The following is a 23795-nucleotide window of genomic DNA, read 5'->3' as shown; positions in this document are numbered from 1 at the left end:
TTTCTCATTGCCATGTAGTATTCCATGGTATAGATAAACCACATCTTCTTGATCCATTCGTCTGTTGATGGACACTTAGGCTCTTTCCATGTTTTAGCTATTGTGGAGAGTGCTGCTATGAACATTGGGGTACATGTGCTCCTATGCCTCAGCATTTCTGTATCCCTTGTGGATATCCCTCAGTTTCTGGTGAGTCCCAGACTCTGAACATCACTGACTGAAGAATAAATTGCACTTCCAGCCAAATCTCTGGACCCTTACCAGAGTGTATATATCCATCAAGGTATTATTAATAAGGTATTCCTTTATTACCTATGAGTTTAATTCTCATCTATAGAATTTTATTTAAAATATTCATTTATGAACTTCAGTCAAGGTATTACAGGTTGATAGTTAATACCTATTAATAGCTTTTTAAAAAATATTTGTTTATTTATTTATTTTTAAATAGTTTATTGTCAAGTTGGTTTCCATAGAACACCCAGTGCTCATCCCACAAGTGCCCTCCTCCATGCCCATCACCCTCCTTCCCCTCTCTCCCACACCTATCAGCCCTCAGTTTGTTCTCAATATTCAAGAGTCTCTCATGGTTTGCCTCTTCCCTCTGCCCAACTATTTTTCCCCTTCTCCTCCCTCATGGTCCTCCGTTAAGTTCCTCCTAATCCACCTATACGTGCAAATATATGGTATCTGTCCTTCTCTGCCCGACATATTTCGCTCAGCATAACACCCTCCTATTAATGGCTTTGAATTGGTATTCAAGTGTTTCCAACAAGGATGGTTTTATTTATTTGTTTGTTTAATTAATTAATTAATTAATTAATATTCAAGTTAGTTAACATACAGTGTAGTAATGGTCGCAGGAGTAAAACCCAGCAGAGTGCTCCCAACAAGTGCCCTCCTTAATGCCCATCACCCATTTAGCCCATTCCCCTCCCATCTCCCTTTCAACAACCCTCAGTTCTCTGTATTTAAGAGTCTCTTATGGTTTGCCTCCTTCTCTTTTTTCTTATTTTTCCTTCTTTTCCCCTATGTTCATCTGCTATGTTTCTTAAATCCCGTATGAGTGAAATTATATATTTGTCTTTCTCTGATGACTTATTTCACTTAGCATAATACACTCTAGTTCCAACTACATTGTTGCAAATGGCAAGATTTCATTCTTTTTGATTGCTAAGTACTATTCCATTGTGTGGGTGTGTGTATAATTATACACACACACACACACACACATATATATATATATATATATACCACATCTTCTTTAATCATTCATCAGTCCATAAACATTTGGGCTCTTTCCATAATTTGGCTATTGTTGATAGCAATTGCACTACTAGGTATTTATCCAAAGGATACAAAAATGCTGATTCAAAGGGGCACAAACACCCTGAGTGTTTACATTTTTTAGTTTTTGTGTGCAGGTTCTTCAGGGATCAAAGCAGCACATGTGTGATGTGCATATTACATATTCACACAGATGCTTATTAGTCTTACTGTGCCCCAATGCTGGGCACTATAATAGCCCAGAGTGCAGTATGAAACAAGGCAGGCCACCACCCTGACTCTGGGAGCTCAGTCTATGTGGGGAACAGGCACCGGGCATGAGATCACACAATTGGTCATTAATTGCAATGATGAAAAGTGCCAACAGTCAGGGAAGGCCTCTCGGAAGAAGTGAGGTTTAGCTGAGATCTGAGAGAGAGCAGGACTTAACCAAGCAAGGAATGAAAACCATCAGCACTGCTTGAGCAGGGGTAAGCAGGAAATGAGCTGAGAGAAGGCAGGAACCAGATGTGCCAGGCCCTGGTATGTCCAGTCAGGTTCCAGAGTTCATCCTAAGAGCCACCAAAGGGCTACAAGGAGGTGAAAGACCTGATATTGTTCTGATTGCTTTGTGGAGAATCGGAGGAAGACAAAGTAGAGGTGGGAAAACAGGACGTTATTGCAGAAATCCTGACAAGAGGTGCTGGTGGTTTAGCCCGATAGCAGTGTCCGTGGAGAGACAGGTCTGAGTAATACTTGGGAGAGACAGTGGCCAGGATTTGGTGGTTGGGTATGGGGGCAATGGAGAGGCAGGTGGGAGGCTGACACCCTGGGGCAGGGCTTGAATAACAGCGTGGAAGAAAGATGCGGTCACTGGTGTAGAAACAAATGAGTTATGAGGGACGGCACAGAGGTAACAGATTTTTATTGTTTTCTTTCCATTTTCATACACTCTGGCTCTGATAAATGACAGTTATGCCTGTGAACTTGAGTGGGAAGTAGCACCCAATGATAGTTGTCAATCTGATTCTGGCAAGATGTGCCCTTAGTTTCAAAGGAGCAATTTTATATACTCATGTTTAAAACTAAGTTATAAATTGTTAATATCGTTCGATCCTAATAATAGGGATCCTAATAACAGGGATAAAAAATAGGGACACCAATCCATTGGAAAAACACAAATTTAGGCTTAAATGGGATTAACCTGTGAATTCTTTAGTGGACATTTCACTGGAACATAGTTTTTGAGGGGCCCCTTAACCAGACATGCAAAGCCCTCTTTGGTTACCTCACCCTCTCTCAACCCCACCTCCAGTAAGTCCCTGTTTCACCCCTAAACACCCCAAAACCTGCTTCTTGCCTCCTGAGTTTTGCTATTTTTAACTTCACTTGAAATGTCCATATCCCTTTTTTCTCCCTGCATCCACTTTCCAGCTTTCTTCCTACTCATCCTTGAAGCACCATCTCAGAATCACTAGTTCTGGAAAGACTATAAAGACTTCTTTTTAGGAGCACCTGCATGGCTCAGTCTGTTGGGTGTCTGACTTTGGCTCGGGTCATGATCTCACAGTCTATGGATCACGTCCCATGTCGGGCTCTGTGCTGATAGCTCAGAGCCTGGAGTCTGCTTCAGATTCTGTGAATCCCTCTCTCTCTGGCCCTCCCCTGCTAATACTCTGTCTCTCTCTCAAAAATAAATAAACATTAAAAAAAAAAAAAGACTTCTCTTCAATAACCCCCTGCGCATGCTGGGGGGGCAGTGTACCACTTTTCCCTGATTCTATTCAAACCAAAATGACTGCCGCCAGGCTTGTCTCTCCCACTAGACTCTGACCTCCTTGTGATACACAGCACAGCATGGTTTGTTCAGGACATGTTGAACTGCACTCAACTCACGCTCATCCCCAGCACAAGACTCTGGGGTGAATGTGTCAGTTCCATGCTCCCCTTCCCTAACTGTATCATAGACCTTCTCTCTCAGCCTGCACCCAGAGTTCTCTTCTGGTGTGTCTGCATCCTCTTCACTGCCCTATGTGGCAGGTGGTTAGTTCTTGAGCTCAAGGCGCGTGGGATTTTCACCACTGTATCCTACCCTTCCACCCCACCCCCCACCCCCCGGCCCCAGCATCACTGCCCACCCTGCATGTGCAGGAGATACTCGAGATCATTTATATCTGTGAGCTGTCAAGTGCAATTTGGCTGAAGCTCCTGCCCTGCCATCTTGGGAGAGGCTGTGCCATTGCATTCAGGAGGCCTGATCTGTGCCCTGTCTTTGGGAACAAACACCCAGAACCCCTGGCCACTCTAGCAGGCAGGCTGTCTTAAAAACAACATGTAAAGCTCTTCTTCCTTTCTCGTGCCCCAACCCTTCAACAGAAATTAGTCCTTTCCCAGAACAGTCTTTTCCAAGAGAAGTACTCACATCCTGAACCGGATGCCGGAGCCAATCTAACAGCCATTATACATAATTCCCTAACCACCCCCTTTCTTCCTCATCTAATTGTGTTTATTCCAATGAACACACAAAAGGCAGGGCGCTTTTCAGGGCAGGAGACAGACCTTTCTAGTTGCTAAGGGAAAGAGAAAAAGTCATTCTGAAGAGAACTAGTGTATTTTTTCTGAATGGTGGCCATGAATGCAAATGAATTAATGGGAGAAAATGAAGGGTCTAGCTCCTTGCTATTCTGGGACTTTGATTTTTTGGATTCTTCTAACGTGATGGAATCTTAGTGTTAGAGGAAAATCAGAGATATTCACCTTGGAAGTTTCAAGGTTGTATCTCTGCTCTACTTACACATAAAAATACTTTAGGTTCCTAAAGCATCATTACAATGCAATACTACCATGATCAGTATAACTTACACCACCTTGGGATCAAGGCACCATCCTTGGGATCAAGAGGAGCCTTGATCCTGGTCCCAGCTCTGCCCCTAACCAGCTGTGATCCAGCCGGGTGTGCACCTTCTCATCTCTGGTCCTCACTGCCTCAAATGAAAATGCTGTGCTGAATCAGGTCATCTCCCTAAGTCTTCTTCCAAATCAAATATTCTTTTATTTATATAGAGGTCTTTTATTATATGGAGGGTACAGCAACTCCCCTCCTCAGAAGAAGAGACTATTACCTTTGGAGGGTTTGCTCTTTGTCAAGCACTAGGCCAGGGGATGTGGCTCATCACCTCATCTGTGCTATTTCACCACAGCATTGGGAGGTGAGAGTGATTATCCCCATTAAGCAAATAAGTCTCAGAGAGGTTAATTAACTTCTCTGAGCTTGTGCAAATAGTGGAGTCAGGATTCCCTCTTCAGGGGTGGATTCCAAAACCACTTCCTAATAAACCTCATCTGGTTACCTCCCTGTGTGGACATCTCTTCACCCTGTTTGGACTCAGACCCTCTAAGTGGAGTTGCCCTCTCTGCACGGATGCTCTCCTCACATGGCCTGGGCTGTCACACTGCCTGCCCCTTGTGCATGGTCTCCTTACCCTGCTCAGTGTGCACCTATACTCCAGGCCACCCTCTCTTATGGTACTCTGACACCCTGCACCAGGAAGCCCCTGTAGAGGGACTCTCTTCACAGCACTCTGGACCAGGTTTCCTCAGGGGCCTCTGGTGCTAAGCTACTTGGGCTCTGACCTCCCTGGGTCTCTGCAGCCCTCTCACCCTGTGGAGATGCCCACCTTGCTCAGCCCCACTTAAGAGAAGAGCCTGCCCTCTTCCAGAAACATTTCTCTATTAGCTCCTTGGACACTGACCTCAATAGGAATTGCTCCTCTCACTGACTTTCACTGTGGTCTTCTTTTCTGAACCATCCTAGTCTTCCCAGCCTCTACATTTTGGAATACCTGAAGGCCTGGGTTCTAGACCTCTTCCCTCTCCTCTCTTAGTCTCTGCATTATTTCACCCAGTTCCATGGCTTTAAGTATCATTGATAAGCTGGTAATGTCCATTCCATCACAGCTCCAACCTGAACTTCTCTCCTGAGATTGACTAATACCCAACGGCCCCCTCTTCTTCTCCAATTTGGCATACAATAGGAACCTCAGACTTAACGTATCTAGAACAAGCTCTTGATTCCCTCTGGCCTTCTCTCCTTGTGTTCTCCACTTCAACAAAAGATACCAGAATTCACCCCACTGCTTAGCTGCAAGCCTGAGATTTTTCTTATTGATCCTTTCTTATACACAGTTTCTACCACAACCACTATCAGTCCAAACCACCAGCTTTCCTCCCTCTCCCCTGCCCCCAGCCTTCCATATGGTCTTCCTCCTTTTACTCATGACACCCTCATTAATTCAGTAGCTGGACCTATTTCTTTAACCATAAACCAATTCACAACATTCCCTTTACTGAAGACTCTACAATTGTTTCCGACACACTTTCTAGCTTATAAGTCTGATTTGACCTGGACCCTCTTCTTCAAACTTCTCAGCCTTTTGTCCTGCCGTCTATTCAACAGCCACTCTTGGCCATTTTTCCCATTTCTGAGAATGCACCCAGCTCATTCTGATGTCAAGGACTTCTCAGAACCCATTCCACATGCCTGCAGCCTCTTCTTAAACACTTGCCCATGGCTTATTCACAGTTTTCTGCCCATACATCACTGGCTATCACTATACCATATATTACATATCCATTTGTTAGTGGTGGTATTTTCTCTCTGTGTCCTGAATGTATGCTCCATGTGAGCAGGAGCTTTGTTAGTTCAAAGCTGGGTTCTCAGAAAGCATTTGCTAAATAAATGGGTGAATGAACTCATCCCATCTAATTTGAGAACTTCCTTCCTGTATGATTAAAGGAAATGGAGACAATTTACAAACACATGTGGAATCAGAATCCCAGCTCTCTGATTCCCTTATCTGGTCCCCTGATCAGTCATCTTATTCGACACAGGTTATTAAGCCTGTGTCATAATTTGATCCACAGTAAAACAAGCAGGAAGTTTTTGTTCTTTTAAGTAAACTGTAGAACTCTTCTCTCTCAGCAACTACCCCCACCCGCAGGCCCTAGACTCCCCACTCTTCAGAAAACTATATTCTGAGGCCAGTAAAAAAGCGCAAACACACAAATCAGTTGTCTACAACACATTTTGTTCTGATAAAGGCTCGAGTACACACAACGTATAAGAGCACCCAGGATGGTCTATCATGTCATTATTTCTTTCTCCTGGCAGAACACAGTGAATGTTAGTCCTGGAGGGGGGTGGCTCACACAGTGCCAGCACCACTCGGCTCCTATCACCTGAGCCTGGAGAGCAGGTAGGCGCTACTGGAATGCCTACTTCCCAGTAAGTCATTTCCTGGCCCCTCTTTGGAACAAGTAGGATCAAAATAAATGTCTTGGTATAGCAGGAGAAGCCATCATCTTTCTGAGACTCATTAGCAGGTGTCTACTCTTTTTCCCCTGAGAAATGTGGTCCCTTGGCCTGACAGGTCAAGGCTGGGTAGAAGCTAGCCAATAGATATGAAGCCCCACAGTTTCAGCTGCTTCCACTCTGCAGCCCTCCCCTCCCAGCAGCCCACACCTGTCTCTTCCCAGCAAGGCCAGGGCTGGGGTGACTGGAACTGGTCTTTGTCCTTGGCATCTCCCTGAATCTCCGCACCCTGGTGCCTTAATGCCTGTACTTCTCATCACTAAGGCCTGGATCTCTTAAGTCAGAGGTTCTCGAACCTCAGAATACTTAAGAATCACTTGGTGTTCATTTTAAAACTTAGGTGAGGGGGTTCAGGGCAGCCTCACACCCCCCCTCAAATGTGCCACTCTGGAATGTGGATTATTTTGAGCTGAAGACATTTGAGACCCTGTGGTCTCCCTTAACTATACAAAAGAATCTAAATTTCAGGTCTTGCCCAGAATAAGGGTTATTATCAGACACAAATTTTATCTGAATGACCCATCTGTATGGTAGGGTAAACATCTAATTACCAAACATCTGCTCTTCTTATTGCCCTGTAAGTGCATTCCTTTCCTCTGGAATCTCAGACCCCCATCCCGTTCTCCTTAGTTGACAATGACATATATGTCTCATTTTGCCTGTCTTTGGAATTTCCATGTTTATGTGGATTCCTCATATGTATGCCTATTAAATTATGTTTAATCAAATTCTATTAATCTGTCTCCTATCCATTTGATTCTTAGCCCAGCTAAGACCTTTGAAGGGATAGGAATTTTTGCTCCCCAAAAAGGGGACAGGGCATTCTTGTTCCCTGATAACAGGTACCACATTATCCACAGATTCTGAATCAAAAAATATGGAACAGGGCTAGATAATCTGTGTTTGTAACAAGTTCCCCACTCTGGGCAGATGAGATTAATGCCAGGGGTCTAAGGACCACACTTTGAAAAATACAGTCAGTATTTGCATTTGACATCTCTCTTGTTTTCCATACAAAAAGTCCTAGTGATCTTTTCACAAGGGCTCTCAAAGCTACCCGTGCCTCATTCCCTAGTTAATCCTTTATGGCCACAGGATGACTGTGGCTCCCAGGAGCCTCCCACTGCAACCCAGCTTTCCCTGGCACCAAATCACCTCAGACTTTCACTCCAATAGCATGTTTCCTCTGCTCAAATCTTTGAATAGCTCCCCACTGGTTACAAAGTGCTAGTCTTTTTATTCTTTAGCCTTGTATTCAAGGCTCCAGAAATAGCTTGTTGGGTCAAGGACACAGTGAGAATAAGGGTTATCAGAAAGAGGTGACTCTGGATGGTGGCTGTCTTCTCAATCATTAACATAATAATAAAAAAGGAATTAAGGACATTAAACATTCTTAAAATTTCTGTGGATCAAGGAAGTCCTGAGGCTCAGTAAATCCTGGGAAGGGACTTCCTCTCATGCCTCCCAGGCCCCTCCAGCCTCCCAAGTCTTGCCAGTTGGAGGCATTTAGGTCCTTTGTTAGAAAGTGTTCACCATGGAATAACTACTCTTGGATCAAAGAAGAGTTTACATACAGAAAATCAAAGTAAGCACCAAGGGAGAGACCATGACAGGGAAAGGGAGAGAGGAAAGCAGAAAGTAGGGCAAACAGGAAGGGGCCCCGAGTGGGAGGGATCAGAGAGTTAGAGTTTAGAGTTTGAGGGGTACTAGAAATCCAAGCAATTCCCAGTAAGCAGGGTGTGAGCATGCCTGAGGCAAGCCTGTAGAGCTCACTCCCCCTTGCCAATTCTAGGTTGGGAATACTTGGAGAAGGCTGGATGTATAGAGGGACACAATGCTCCCTTGAAGATCAGGAACACCAGAAAGGTTGAACTTTAGGACGTTTCCCTATCATCTCTCCAATCAGAAATCAACCCTAATGAGCAGAACCCTGCTTCAATCCCCTCCCTATCTTCCCCACTGCAGTTGAGCCTCAACCCTGGTTTCTTTCAAGGTGTTCACCCTGCTCAAAGAATCACCTATCATTTTCTTGAATGTATTTCAGTGACTGGATTATTACCATCAAATAACCTAACTGAAAACTTTAATACTGCTAAATACTTGCATGGGCAAATGGATATTAATCAAGACACATGCTACAAAGAAAAACATCAGCAATGCTGAGCTAACATGATTGTGAAAAGCATGAGAATAGGTAGTGTTTGTTGTAGGGAAATTTGTATCAGGGATAAATAACTGTAGAAGGCAATTTTATAATGACGCAGCAGATGGGTAAGAGTGTTTGGGTATGAGTATGACTTGACAGTGTGGGTCTTACTGGACATACAGGTTATGGATGAATCGCAGCTATTGGGCTACATGACCTTGGGCAAGTCTCGTCCTTTGGAACCAAGTTGTCCACCAGGGCCCTTTGAGCAATGACATTCCAGCACTAACTTAAAACATCTCAAGGGCAGAGTCTGGGTCTCTCTGCATTCCTGTTAGGTAGCATAATGCCTGTGGCATAGAGAGGCTAAGAGCAAGATCTAGATGTTAGGCAAACTTGGATTTGAATTCTTATTTTGCTACTCTCTGTGTGACCTTTCTCAGGCTCAATTTCCTCACCAGGAAGATGGAAACCAAACTATCACTTGCTTCATAGGTTTGGAAGATTAAATAAGAAAAGGCAGGTGAAGACATTAGATGCTCAATCACATGTACTCAGAAAGATGATGAATCCTGAACTTTAAACAATACAACTTTTATAGGCATATTTAATCCCAGTAACAAAATATCAGGGTTGGAACCCAACCATCTCTCTGAGGTTTGAATCCTCTCCAAAACATACCCAACAAATAACCAGTTAGCATTTCAAATTTTGCAGATTCTCCCTTGTGTGTGTTCCCTGATCCACATGGGACTGCACCCTGGCCATTTTCCTTCTTAGATGCTTTCATCCTTTCCTAGAAGAAGAGTTCATTTCCAGACCCATCATCATTCTGGTCACTTTTTTCTAACTAATCATTCTATATGCAACTTTTATTATGCCATAATAAAGTGCTCATCTCTTATTATGCAAAGCTATCAATTGGATCATACAATGTCAAAACTGGTTTAGTAAGATTAAGGGGCTATAGTCACTACCACCAGTAAAAGATTGACTATCTGGAGTTTAAAAAAATCACTCTCAAATCCTTTTTACATATCCTTTGGCAGGCAGGAACTGACATAGTAAAACCTGTAATTTTCCATGTGAGGCTCCAGAAAAACTGATAGAAACAGGTGAGATTCATTTGTAGTACAAGAACTATGGACTTTAATATTAGTACAGTCATTCAGAAGGGAAAGTCACTGAGCCTGATAAATTCTGTCATCACTGCCTCTCACCAGCTCACCTGACTGCACTGCTTAACAAAAGACATTGTTTTTAAGGGAGGGCACTGGAGCCTCAAACCTCTGTCCCACCCACATCACCAAGACTATTCCTAACCCTTCCTGTCTTACCTCCCACCTTCTCTGCCAAGAGTGGGCACCTAGTTAGACTTCCTCTTCCCTGTCCCTGGCTGTAACTTAGCTCTCTGCTTCCTGTCCTCACCCAGGAACACCATCTCTATGTCCTCTGCCTGAGCTTTAAGGACCACTGCAATCCCATCCCAAGCACAGGGAACTTCCCCTGCTCTCACTCCACTAGCCCATGCTTATTTTGCTTCTTTAGCTCTGAACCCAGACAGCTGTGTGCCATTCATACATCCTTTGGTGCATATGTCTTCTCTCAGGCAAGGGACCAGACTCCCAGCACAGGAGGTATTCTAAACATTGCACACAGTAGGCATTCTAAACCATTTCATCAATTAATTCTTGCAAAAAAAAAAAAAAAAAAAAAAGAGGGAGAAGAAAAAGAAGGGGAGGCAAAATAAGACGACCTGCAGAGAATGTTCAAAACTTGTTGCTCTGGCTATGGAAAAAATGTAATGGAGTTTGCATCTGCCAGAAAGATCAAGAATCTAGCTACCCCTTGTTCATGTCAGCACAAAGTCAGGTCTCTCTGGGCCGGGAAGTAGTCCCTTACAACCGCTGGAAAGCTGCAGGAGTTAGGAGAAAATAAGGGACAGAAGGTGGACACAGGCTAATGTTGTCATGGACTGCGCTTTCTGGCTCTTGCTCAGTGCTGTCCCACTCTCCACAGGAGAAACAACAGTACTGGAAACTATTGTGCTGGTGATACTACAGCAGGGTCTGGCCCAGCTGCACCTTTCTGCAGCTTAATGAACCCCAATTCTAGTTTGGTCCTTAGAGACTTATTTCCACTGCCCTTAAGCCCAGCAGGGAAGAGGAACCTGAGCACATCTGTTGGGACTCAAGGGAGGGCAACTACGAGGGTGATGTGCCAGGCCAATTTGGGTTGCAGAGGTTTAGATGAAATCTCTTTATCACTGGGCCCTACCCTTGGTTTTCCTCTTTTTGCTTTACTCAGCTTTGGGCCCTGAATGGGCAAAATTTTCCCACTTGGGCAAAGACCATGTCCAGAAATGGCAATAGGGCAACAAGTCAGGCTGGCAGAGGCTGGCTTGCTCTTTGGCCCTCTCTTCTTCACCAGCAGGAGCCTCTGTCTCTTTCTTTTTTGTCCCTCCCTCACCTTCCTCTTTCTGTTCCTCCTCCCATCCCATGGGTGTCTGTTTCTCTGCTCTCTATCTTCAAATCTCTCTCCCTTTCTTGCTTTGCCCACATGGACTGTCTCTGTCTCTCCCTCTTCTCCCTGTTTTGGGGTATGTGCATGTCTTTGTCTTTCCCCTCCCTATGTAAGTATGCATGTGTGCTTCCTGTCTTTCCCCCTGTTCTCCTCCGTCTGCCTAACTTCTCCCTTGTGTGGCTTTTCTGTAGGACATGTGGACAGGGAGCCAGGATACTTATCTTCTGGTCCTGGTACTACATTAACTAGCTGTGTGGTTACAGCCAAGTTATTTCACATCTCTGGATCTCAAGTGCCTCGATCATATTGTAGGTTAGATTAGATGGTCTTTGAAGTCCTTGACAGCTCTGAAATTTTATCACTGAATGAAAAAGAACTCAGAAGACCTCAGAAGCAGTCGGAATTGCTAGAAACAAAAGAATCATGTGGGTGTAAGGGGGGGGTCCCTAACAGCACAAGCACCAGGGGGCGCTCAAGTACCACTCAGAGGATGTGACTAACAACCTAGACCACACTAATGGAAGCTTTACTACATGCTAGGCAGCCAGGGTGATAAGCTTTGCACTTGTATCTCATTCAGTCCAATGAGATAGGTACGATGATCATCCTATTTTAGAGATCAGGAAACAGAAGCAGCAGAGATGAAATGCTTGCCCAGTCACACAGCCAAGACTTGTAGAACAGGATTGGCCCTCAGGATATCTGGCTCCAGAGCCTGTGTTCCTAGGCACTATTCTGTATTATCCCAGCCACTGATGCTCGCTCACAAGCTCTCCATGCTGCTAACATCTTTGGATCTCTCTGGACCCCAAATGTGCTAGAGTCTTGGATATAGACTATATGGTTCAGTCAATTCTCTCCTCCCTCAATACACCAACTCTGACTTCTCATGCCTCTGCCTACAACTGTTCCATCAATACTGTACTGCCCTGCATGCTGATTAGAACATTCTGGTAGAATTGTTCTTTATATTTTCAAATGGGTATGTCTTGAGCCATTCTAACTAACTAGGCATACTGCCAGAATCTAATGCAGTACAGTTCTAGGCCCATTGCAGAAGCCTGAACTTTCTGAACAACTGATGAGCACTGGGATCCTTTGTGAGCACTGAGGCTCTGTCCCTGTATCCTCCACCTTGGCTATAAATACCTGGGACCCTCAAGACTTTCACATCACTATTCCTGATGGCGGACTCCAGCAACTCACTAGCAACTACTGCATGGGCTGAGCCGCCTCACAGAAACAGAAACTAGGGGTCCTCTAATGATAATTTCAGCTCAAGTAAGCAAATATAAAGAGAACCCCAGCTTCATGTCAGATACAGCTAAGAGCTGTAAGGTATACAGAGAGGAAGAAGTCATGGTTTCTACTCTCAAGGAGATATGGAATAGATGGCATGAAACATACAAAATAAAAATGACAAATATATTAAGTTTCTGGGAGTCAGGAAACCAAAGTCCAAGTCTCTCATACTTACCATTGAGTGTGTTATGTCTAGAAGCCTTTTTTTTTGTTTTGTTTTTAAATATTTTTATTTATTTCTAGGAGAGAGAGAGAGAGAGAGAAAGAGAGAGACAGCGTGAGCAGGGGAGGGTCAGAGAGAGAGGGAGTCACAGACTGAAACAGGCTCCAGGCTCTGAGCTGGCAGTCAGCACAGAGCCCGACGCAGGGCTCGAACCCACGAACCGCGAGATCATGACCTAAGCGAAAGTCGGACGCTTAACCGACTAAGCCACCCAGGCGCCCCTAGAAGCCTTTTTCTTTTAATGTTTAGTTATTTTGAGAGAGAGAAGACAGAGTGCAAGTGGGGGGAGGCGCAGAGAGAGGGAGACACAGACTCTGAAGCAGGCTCCAGGCTCTGAACTGTCAGCATAGAGCCTGATGTGGGGCTTGAACTCACGGACCGCGAGATCATGACCTGAGCTGAAGTCAGATGCTCAACCAACTGAGCTACCCCGGCATCCCTGTCCAGAAGCCTTTTGAAGTACCAGCTCTACTACCTGCTAGGTACTGATGATTGACTGGGTGTAAAATAAACACTGGAGATCTATCACCAGATTTGGTAGCCCTTGTTTTTCCACACTCTTCTTTGTACAACTGTTCCAGTGTCACTGAGATGGAGAGTAAAGGCCTGAGTGAGACAATGGGTGAATGAAGTTATGCTCCAGAAGTGATAGTCATGTATCCTGAAAAGAACAATGGAATTACCATCCTGGGGGATTCGGTTCTCATGGAAAATCCAAACCCATCACATCCACCTCCTAACATTCTACTTACTCTTGCTCAGTGCCAACAATGAGATTGTACAGTAGAGATGATAGTATCTTAATTCCAGAAATACTGTCATTTTTAAGAACATGATGTAGAATGTCCACAGATGTAGCTTTACTATACTTTTTTTAAATTTTATTTTTCTAGATTTAGTGTCAATGTCAAAGTGGCCACAGAAAAGTCTGGGGACAGGAGTTCCCAGATAGTCCAAGTTTGGATGCCACCTTCCTGTGGCAGCCCCTCTGCTCCTCTCCATGGCCCATCCCAGTACAAAAGCCATAAAACAGCAGGAGGACAAAGAGCACACCAAGGACCCTGCACAACCTGTGCAGCCCGAGTTGCCTCGTGAGTCACTCAAAGTTCACTGAAATAGTAACACCCCCTCTGCGTGCCTCCAGAGACTGGCACCTCACTCTGTCTCAATCACAGATGGACTCCGTGCTCTCCTGTGCTTAGGGATGATATATTTATCTGGACAGTTCCAGATGGCAGGAGTAGGCAACTGATTCATTTGCTTCTCCTTTCCCAGCAGGCCCCACAAGGGTTTCAGAGCCGGTTCCAGCATATAAGTGTCCATCTCTCTTGAGGCTGAGGTGTCTGTCACCTCTGATGACTCAATCAGGGCTCCAGCCTGGGGCAGTGGAGTGCCTTCAATAAAGCCAAGGCAGCTCAAGAACTGGAAACACTTCTGAAGGCCTGACTACTCCCAGGCTGGGCTGCATGGCCAACCCCCTTCCAGGGAATGTCCCAGCTGGTGACAGGAAGCTCTGCTCACACTCCATCCCCTATCTAAGGGCACCCCGCACTGCGGCCCCTCCCACAGCAGCTGTGAAGGGGATCAACACTCCAGAGACATGGCCAGTTGCCTCTCAGTGTTTCATGTTTATTTTGATACACTTTTAGATTACAACTGGCCAATATCACAGAAGGTATAGAAGGAGTGTGAAATGTTATTTTATGTGTATAAACTAAAGTTATGTGCTGGCCACAGACACCGATAGCATGGCTGCCCCCACCTTTGCCTCTCACAGCAGGAAGATGATGCGAAGCCCTAACTTCATTCTCCAGCTCCCAACCAGCTGTCCATCCCCCAGAATATCCGCACTAGAGCAAAGCCCCCAGGGGTCCCCAAGGAGACAGACAAAGAAAGCATGAGGGAAAATGAATGGGTCATTTCATTCAAAAGGGCATTTGTGGTAAGGCTGTTCTTGCATAGTCAAAACATTGCTATTTCTTTATTGTTTGTGGTGAAGCAAAAAGCTATGACTGGTATAATAATGTAAAAAGGCAGATTAAGCCATAAATAACCTCTTATCATGAATAGTCCATGTTTTAAATCTGGTTTTCCAAGTAAAATCTTGCCAAAGAACCCCTTTAAGCTCCTATACCCCAATGACACCCAACTTTGGCGGACTACCTGCATCCCTGATTGAGAAGTGAGCTCACTGCATGCAATCCAACCCTGACAGTGCTCAAATAACCCCCCAGGCCCTGGAGTCATCTAGGAAGCTCCTGCCTGAGTGGGGTTCAAGTTCTCCATCTGACCGCAAGGAATCACGCTATGCCTGTGACGAAGTCTCCTGCCCCGCAACAGAGAGTGAGAAGGCCCGTCTGTAAAGCTGCTTAGGCAAGAAGCATGCAACTAATAAGTCCACATGGTTGGGGGGAGGGGCAGCTGGGGCTGAATTGCCCTCTTCCCTCCATAAGTCAGGTATTCCCAGGCCTGGTCACCTGGGTCAGGGACTTGGGCCATCTGCCTGCCTGGGATGGATGCCTCGAGCTGGACATTGCCTGTTACCTGTTGCACGTCCTGCTGGAAGACACAGAGCTGCAGCCGCTGGTGGAGCCGCACCTTGCGGTGCTGCCAGATACTCTCCAGCCGCCGCTGGTGGTGCAGCACCTCGTGCACCACGTCCAGCACCTGGTGCACCGCCTTGGAGTAGTTGGCAGTGGCTGTGAGGGACTCAGAGTTCCCAGGACTCAGGGGACGCTGCAGCACATCCAGCAGTGCTTTGCCATCTTGGCTGACCTGCAAGAAGGAAAGATCAGATCAAGGGAGCCGAGGAGCAGACATGGACCAAGAGGCAAGGAAAGTCTGACCCGGGAATTCCTGGTTAGGACTGAGGATCTCAGCCCTACCCAGACCCCATGACACCCTAGGAATGTGCCAGCCAGAGCTGTCCTGGTGCTCAGCCTGTGGCCTGGGGGACAGCACAGCATCCTGAATCCTGGGGGAGGAGAGGTACTTAATCAGTGCTTCTATCACCCTTGATTTTAACCTCATGAGGGCAGGGAGCCTACCTCATTTATCTCTCCTCAGCACTTAGAACAGTACCTGGTCCATTGTACCTGATAGATATTTCGACTGACTTATTGACTAGGTCAAGCAGCAGCGTTTCATTTCAGAAATGAAGCTGAATATAAACTAACACCATAAACCTCTCCCCCTCTTTCTTCTTCACTCCTTCTACCTAGTTCTAAACTTTTTTTTTTAATGTTTTATTTATTTTTGAGAGAGAGAGAGAGACAGCGTGAGCAGGGGAGGGTCAGAGAGAGGGGGAGACACAGAATTGGAAATAGGCTCCGGGCTCTGAGCTGGGTGCCAGCACAGAGCCCGATGCGGGACTCGAACCCACGAACCGTGAGATCACAACCTAAGCGAAAGTTGGACGCCTAACCGACTAAGCCACCCAGGTGCCCCACCTAGTTCTAAACTTCTAGATGTGTGACCAGAGGCAAGTTACTTAACCTCTTTGGGCCTCAGTTTCCTTGTCTGTAAAACAGGGACAGTCATGGAGCAGTCTCACAGAGTAGTGGTGAGGACTGGGAGAGTTAACACATGCAGAGTGCTTAGAACAGGGACTGAGAGGTAGTCCTGATTCCTAATTCTATTTCTACCATTATCATCATTTCTCTCTCTTTATTTCCTCTTCATTTTCTTTTTTTATATTTATCCTTCTTTTGCTCTCCTTATGTACAACTTCCTTTTTTTTCTTTCCTGAGCATGGTAACATTCCCGTCTTTCCAGAACATGCAGAGTAAGGATGGGACCTTTACTTACTAATTTATTTTAAATTTTTAATGTTTATTTATTTTTGAGAGAGGGGGGAGGGGCAGAAAGAGAGGGAGACACAGAATCTGAAGCAGGATCCAGGCTCTGAGCTGCCAGCACAGAGCCCGACATGGGCTCAAACCCACAGACCGAGAGATCATGACCTGAGCTGAAGTCAGAAGCTTAACCAACTGAGCCACCCAGGTGCCTTGGGGAGGGATCTTTAGCTTGTAGACACAGTAGCTATGCTCTTATGTTCCCCAACATCCACCCTCAGTGCTGAGACCAGCGAGGGTGACATTCCATGTCATTCCTCCTGGGATCTTGGTACAATTACAGGCACTGATATTTCTGGAAAGTGGTATCATCTGATTGACACCTGTGGCCCTGCAGAGCTGGCAGAGGATGCAGGAGAGAATATATCTTTCCAATTTAAAACAGTGGTGGCTAGGGAATTAGGAGATTTTAAGGCCCTAAATTAATTTGGTTAAAGATGAAATCAAAGTTGGTTTGGAGTTGATTGGTTTTCTTTTTCTTCCAGCAAGATGGGGCAGGAAGTGTGCTCCTAACTCCAGCCTTATGATGGTGAATGAGGCACTGATGCTGGGTCCAGGCCTCCCCTTACTCCACCTTCATAGCCTAAAAATAGCTAACGAAGGATTCAGGAACACAAAGGCAGCTATTACTCCCTCTGTTGATGAAGCAACAGAAATGGTGTGGGGCTGGGGGTTGGTGATTAAAAGGAACACTGGGAGGAGAATCTGTGGCTGAGACAGGAGAGGAAGCCTGGCTGGAGGAATACAGCCAATCTAGGTGACTACCTCTATCTAGATGTACCCCAGCCCACTATGCCTGTCTCCGACACATTGCCAGGGGAGGGGAAGAGTAAATGCCTCACAAATAATACAAAGGTTAACACCCTCCAGAGATGTGAATAAGACAAATATCCTGCGGCCAAACCCAGGAGAGCTCTCCTCAGGCAACTCTGAGCTGATGCTGTCTTTGGCACTGTGCTATGTCAAGGGCACAGTGGTTAGAGTTGGAGGGCCAAGTCCTAACATCCAAGTCAACAGAGCTCCAGTCCTCTGCCTCAGTCCATATCGGCAGGAGGCAGGGACAGCCCACTGACCTCTGAAACAGGCTTGGAGGGAATGTCTATGTCCCACAATGCTAGGGCCTGACAAAAATTTGGGAGAAATACTGTGTCTCTTTATATAACATTACACACACTCCACAAGTGTGAAACACGTTAAGTATAATAGTAATCTCATTGGCACGCTCTATTTTTGTATTTTACAAGGAGTAAATTTAGAGATTCTTGACCCATGCACAGGGGCACAGTTCTGTTAAACAAGAAAGCCTTGGGCCATTTGGACCAAAGCTGATGAGATAAGATTTGGCTCACAAGCCCTCCTCTCTGCCTCCTATAATAACAAAACCTGTTACCATTTTTTTTAGCACTTATTACTGTCAGGCACGGGGCCAAGTGCATTACACGCACTATCTTTGTAACCCTTCAAACTATAGGCAAGTGTTATCACCTTCATTTCACAGAAGAAAGTGAGGTTTAGAGTAGTTAAGTAACTTGCCTGAAGTCACACCTATAAGCTGGGAGCCAAGAGTCAAACTCAGCTTTGACTGTGGCAAGAACCATTACTCTTGCCCAGAAGCCATTGGTTCTTTGACTTCAGCAAGGATCAAACTCACTTGGCGTAGTATTTATTAAAATGTGGGTTCCAGGCTCCAGTTTTCAGGATTCTGATGCAGATGGAGGTGGAACCTGGGAAGATGCACCTTTAACAAGTACCGCAGGGGAGTCTGAGGCAGGTGGTCCCAGAACTCACTTGGAGAAGCACTGTTCTAAACAACCTTGCCCCATGGCCAGGTGTGAATTCACTTTCCCCTCCTCATGCAGCTTCCTTAATTAGCCCATCTCTTTATGTCCACCAGCCTTTCCCTCAGAGTTCATGCCAGTTAGTTGGCTCACTTACTTGTGCACCTGTGTGCCCCTTTCCTTTTCCTTTTCCTTGGAAAAGCAAAGTCAAGAAACTTCCCCCTCTTCTTAACTTGTGCCGTGTGCCTGCCCTTTGATTTTTCAGTGAAAGATCTTTTAATTTGTCCTTAACCTCCATGGCAGCTCCTCACTCCTGCAAGCACTTATCTCCACCCTGTGGTGAGTTTTCCTCTGGACCTCCTAGTGAGAAAATTGGTACTTGTTCATGGGCTGCCTCATAAAAGGGACGGCAGGGCTAGTGCGCACGCACCCGTTCACCAGGCAGAAAGCAAACTGAGGAACACAGCCTTGCTTTGTTCTACTCCTCTTCCAGGGGAGAGAGCCTGATCGTCACACACAGGGTAAGGGAGGTGTGTGTGCATCCATGCACACATGCGCACATGTGCAAAAGGGTGGTGACTGCTGATGGCCACATTTTTTCTGCTTCCTGGCTGGAGATCTATGAATGATGATTCAGTCATAGATCAAGGATCTTAAAGATGTCTCCAAAGCGAGAAAAATGACCTTTCTCTTCTTCTCAGTCCACCCAGGCTATTTCACAGTGTACGAGGCTAGTACTCTGGCCACTCACCCACGCACATACACACCCAGGAGCCCTGGGTGGCCGGCTTGGTTCTCACCTCCGTGTAGGCCTGCGTCACCTGCTCATACAAGGACTGGTGATGGTGGATTGCCAGCTCCAGGTCCTGCATCTCGGATGGCAGTCCCCCCTCGCTGCACATCTTGCACCAGGCATCCACTCCCGACAGGAACTGGAAGGAGATAGCATCAGGGTCAGTGTGGGGGCACTGCGGGTGGACAGCGGGCAGACACAGATTTTGCAGAGGTGGTCAGATGCCTTCAGAAGAAACATCTGGGACCTCTGGGAGCCTCAGAGACCACAGTAGAGGGTGGAGTTTTTTCTCTAATTTGACAAACACCAACGGCATGAAAGAAGTCAGACCCAGTACCCGTTCAGGAAGTGTGGTTTCCACAAGCAAAGATGACTGTTATGAAACTACCGAGAGGGGAGCTGTCTACATGTTCAACAGGCTATGCCCGCACATTGGCTACAAAATACAGGTGTGGGAAGAGCTCACTACGTTACAGTGCACCTTAGAGCTTCTTGTCCTAGGTACATTCACAGGCACATGTGAGACGCTGCATATAATGGCATGGGAGATTTCTACACATGAATAATGAGTTGTGAAGAGGAACAAGGAACACTTCACACAAGACCATCAGGCACCCTAGGGAACTTGCAGAGGCCATTCCCACAGGGTGTGGAGATTAATGCTCAACAAGATCTCCACTGTTGGGTCACTATCCTCAGGGGTAGGAGAGAGGAAGGGCAGCTTAGGGGGACAAATTGCACTGTGCCTATAATGTTCCTGGGATGTGACATATAGATACATATCTCGACAGACATAAAATTATTTAAAAATTAAAATTAACAACTGTGGAAGACTATGGGTCTCCATGCACAAAAGGTGAGCTAACTGAAATCACTCAGATTTATTGGGTGGAAAAATACACCTCTAAAATGCAAATAATTCTTCACCCAACAGTCTGGAATCGTTCTGTCTGTGATTCCTCTCGCCTGGGTGCACAGCTCCATTTAAATTAATTGCCTAAATACCTTTTTATCTCATTGCCTAGAACAGCTCATATGAGGATAATAAAGAGCTGCCTAAACAAATGCATAATAGCCTTGAAAAAATAGCCTTGAATCTGCTGTTTGGAGCGCGTTTGTTTTTTGTGTTTTTTCCCCCAGCTAAAAAGAAGCATGGTTTATGAGTTTCCCTGGAGGACTAGTAACACCTGAGGAAATTGCATTAAAAAATAGATACAAATAAAACTGCTTCTGATCCAGAGCAATCCAGGAAAGTCAGGAAACACCAACTAGAAGTCACTCTCAGTTCTGGCACCGCACTTTCTGCAGCTCTTGAGTTCTAGTCTGGGTGTGTGTCAGTCTGCAGTCCCTGGCCTGTTGGCTGTTGTGGTTGACTTTTCATTCTGAATGATTTTATCCTATTAGGACATCTCTGAACAATTCTGAAAACGTGTGGGGTGCCACCAAGTATCAGACTGCACACACCTGCTAACATCGCAGAAGCTTCTTTCCTCCACCAACAGCCATTTTACAGAGGACCCTGAAGGCAACCTGACATCCATGTATCAGTCATGATGGGGGCCAATGGGGCACCTCTTCAAGGCCCTTGGGATTTCCCTGCAATACTTTCACAAGAGCCCTAGAGCAGGCCTCACAAAATGGTGAGCTCAAGGAGACAAAGGCAGAGAGGCAGAAAGGGAGGCATGGAGTCTCCCTTGCCAATCTGGATACACCTTGAACAAAATGTGCAAAGAGGTAGGGTTGGGGAGAGAACAGGAGATTTCACATGACTATTCTGGTCCTTGGAATGAGCTAGTTATTATCAGTCACGACCACTATCATCCTTTAATAAAAGGTCTAGATCCCTTTCAATGTGTGGGGCTGTTCTTGACTTCTAACAAAACATTCAGTCTCTGGGAAGGTCTCAGGTGGAAACAGACACAGATTAAGGAAATAAAAGATACCAGGATAGTATGCTGAACAAATACAGTTGTAATGCCTAGCATTTAAAAAGGGAATGAGGCACATTACATGTTCCATCTCTAATTCTTATAATAGTGCTGTGAGGTTTATGGTTATCTTTGCATAGAGATGAAGAAGGAGGCTCAAACTGGTGAGGTGACTTGCCTAAGAGTTAATAACTAGAACCTACATGTGCATGGCCTCAAAGCCTAGACTCTTTCAATTACCCCGTTCCGCCTTCCATGCTAGGTGGGTAACAGAGGGAAAGATTTAAGGTATGACCTCATCTAGGGCTCCCCACAATCTGTAAGCTACCCAAATGTCATACAGAGAAGGAATTTAGAGGTTAAAACCACAAGCTTTAATGTTAGACACATCTCAGTTGAAAACCCAGATATTCATAGAATGATTTTCTCAATGATGTGTTACTAATGTTTAATAAGCAGCATATATATATGTGTGTGTGTGTGTGTGTGTGTGCGCACACACAAGTGTTTGTAAACTTACTGAGATGAAGGGTATGTAGCACATAATTTACGAAGAATAATAACATATATAATGTTCCTTATTGTAAATTTATATAGCCAATCAATTTTCACAGGGTGCTTTTGTTTGTAAATGACAAACTTATATGAAAATTAGCTGATATTTTTGCTTATGTTAAGGTATAAGACAAAAGTGAAAAATACCTCAAGACTTATATCAGAGCATCATTCCTTCATCAGTGATGTGAGTGACTTCTGTGCTAAATGTAGTAACAGTTTTTGAGTATCAGAAGAATATTTCTTCAACCTGGTGTGCAACTATTCACAATGTAACAGCTACAGAGAGGACACATCTCTTAGTCTGCATTTTTAACTATTTTTCCTTCATTTTCTTAAGACTCCAGGGAATCGACAAAATAATAAATCAAGCCCTGGTTTTAGCATTTGATGATTCCTGTGGTGTAAACTTCTACCTTGGTCTATTTCAAGCTACCAAAGTGACATCACAGAATATGGAGTTGGGAAGAATCGATCAGGAACACATAACCGTATAGTATTTTCACCACAGAGACAAATAGACATAATTTCAAGAACATAGGTAATAATAAAATGTAGTAAAATAAATAGGAGTGATGAGTTTTGAGTATCTATTACCTTTGTTTTTTAATATATTTACTGTTAATGTATATAATTTAGTTTTAGATAATGGCTATGTTTAATAACCAGCTCACAAATTTCCTAAAGATTTGACCTTTGGCTCTCCATAGGCTGGTTAGAGCCAGCTCCAACACACCACTGGGTCTTAGGCAAGTCACTAAATCTCTCTGAGCTGCAGTGTCCTCTCTGTAAAATGGGTTGGTAGTGTCACTGACCAAAGCCAGTAAATAAGTACCAGCAAAGAATTCTCATATCTATGTAATTACTACATTATTATTGTCCATAGCCAATGCTTCATGTAAGATTAGTATCCCCCTGCTCTCAGCACTCAGTGATCAGTTTTTAGTTACCCCCATTTTGTCTGTGTTCTGAGAATGCAGTCAACACACACACACACACACACACACACACACACACACACACACACACCAATAAAGTACCAAGCAGAATGTAAACTGGATTTGGTTCCTTGTTTGGATATTAAGCAAAACCATCAAGAGTTACCAATATTTCCTTGTGTGCACAGGGGCCATGAAAGCAGTAGAGCACGGGTTACTATTGCAATTACTCAGCAGGGTCTTGAGTGTTTCAAAGAGAGACAGTGTATGTACTCCCATCCTTCCAACCAACAGAGATTACAGCAGCCCCCCTGGCCTCACCTGCTCAGCCTTTTGGTGGAATACAGCAGACATGGCCAGGATGGTGCTGCGTTCATCCAGAGCAGCTGCGAAGCTCTTCCACTCCTGGTCCAGCTGTGTGGAAATCTGCTTGATTTGCTGCGAGGCATAATGGCCGGCCTCAGAGAGGCGGGAAGCCACGGACATGATGCGGTTGATGTTGACATAAGCATTCTGGGAAACAGAGGAGGCTGAATGTTTAGTAGGGCAATCTAGAAAAGCATCCACTGAGCACTTTTGGGGTAGAGCATTTGGGGAAGGAGGCTACTCAAAACAAAAAGTTCGAGAGGCTAGTATAGACCACACTGGTGTATCCATTTTTGGCTCAAGGGAAGTCTGTCTACAACATAAAATTTCAACTGATAGCAGGTACAGTAACTGAGATATTTCATTCTGGGGACCAACATAGTTTTTGTGCCAACTATTAATGCACATGAATGGAGTCACTTTTCATGGACAGCCTTAGTCATCCCCACAATCATCTAATGAAGTCATGCCACAGGAACAGCATGGTGCTTCCAAGAGTTACTCTCTGGAAGTAGAGGCTCAGACAAGGGCAAAGGACACCTCTCTTGCTCAGGAGAGAGTTATTATATCCAGGCCATTGTTGCCACCTACACCAGGGCAGTGGTGTTCATCAAAGGGAGCAAAGAACACATGGTGTGTGATAACTACACTTCTTCCTATCACCAAAGACTTTGCTGAGCCCCCACTCGTCTCCCTACCAAAAGAGCTGGGACACTAGCCATCAGTCAAGATTTAAATAGAAAGAGCATTTG

The 23795-nt window shown here is 45.1% G+C and overlaps 1 protein-coding gene across 1 annotated transcript in view; it reads right to left on the bottom strand.

Annotated features, from left to right (window-relative positions):
* LOC120245870 (kalirin) overlaps positions 1 to 23795 on the bottom strand; it is a 298908-nt gene that overhangs the window by 180835 nt on the left and 94278 nt on the right. The window contains exons 7-9 of the mRNA XM_039253041.1: positions 22999 to 23190; positions 19264 to 19395; positions 15376 to 15606 (exon numbers count right to left, since the gene is read on the bottom strand). Coding sequence (XP_039108972.1) covers positions 15376 to 15606; positions 19264 to 19395; positions 22999 to 23190 — 555 coding nt within the window. The remainder of the gene's footprint in view (positions 1 to 15375; positions 15607 to 19263; positions 19396 to 22998; positions 23191 to 23795) is intronic.

The sequence above is a fragment of the Hyaena hyaena genome, unplaced genomic scaffold (genome assembly GCF_003009895.1).
Source record: "Hyaena hyaena isolate Hyena2069 unplaced genomic scaffold, ASM300989v1 scaffold_434, whole genome shotgun sequence".
NCBI lineage: Eukaryota > Metazoa > Chordata > Mammalia > Carnivora > Hyaenidae > Hyaena > Hyaena hyaena.
Note: the sequence above shows the minus strand (reverse complement) of the source record. Positions and strands in the feature narration are given on the sequence as shown.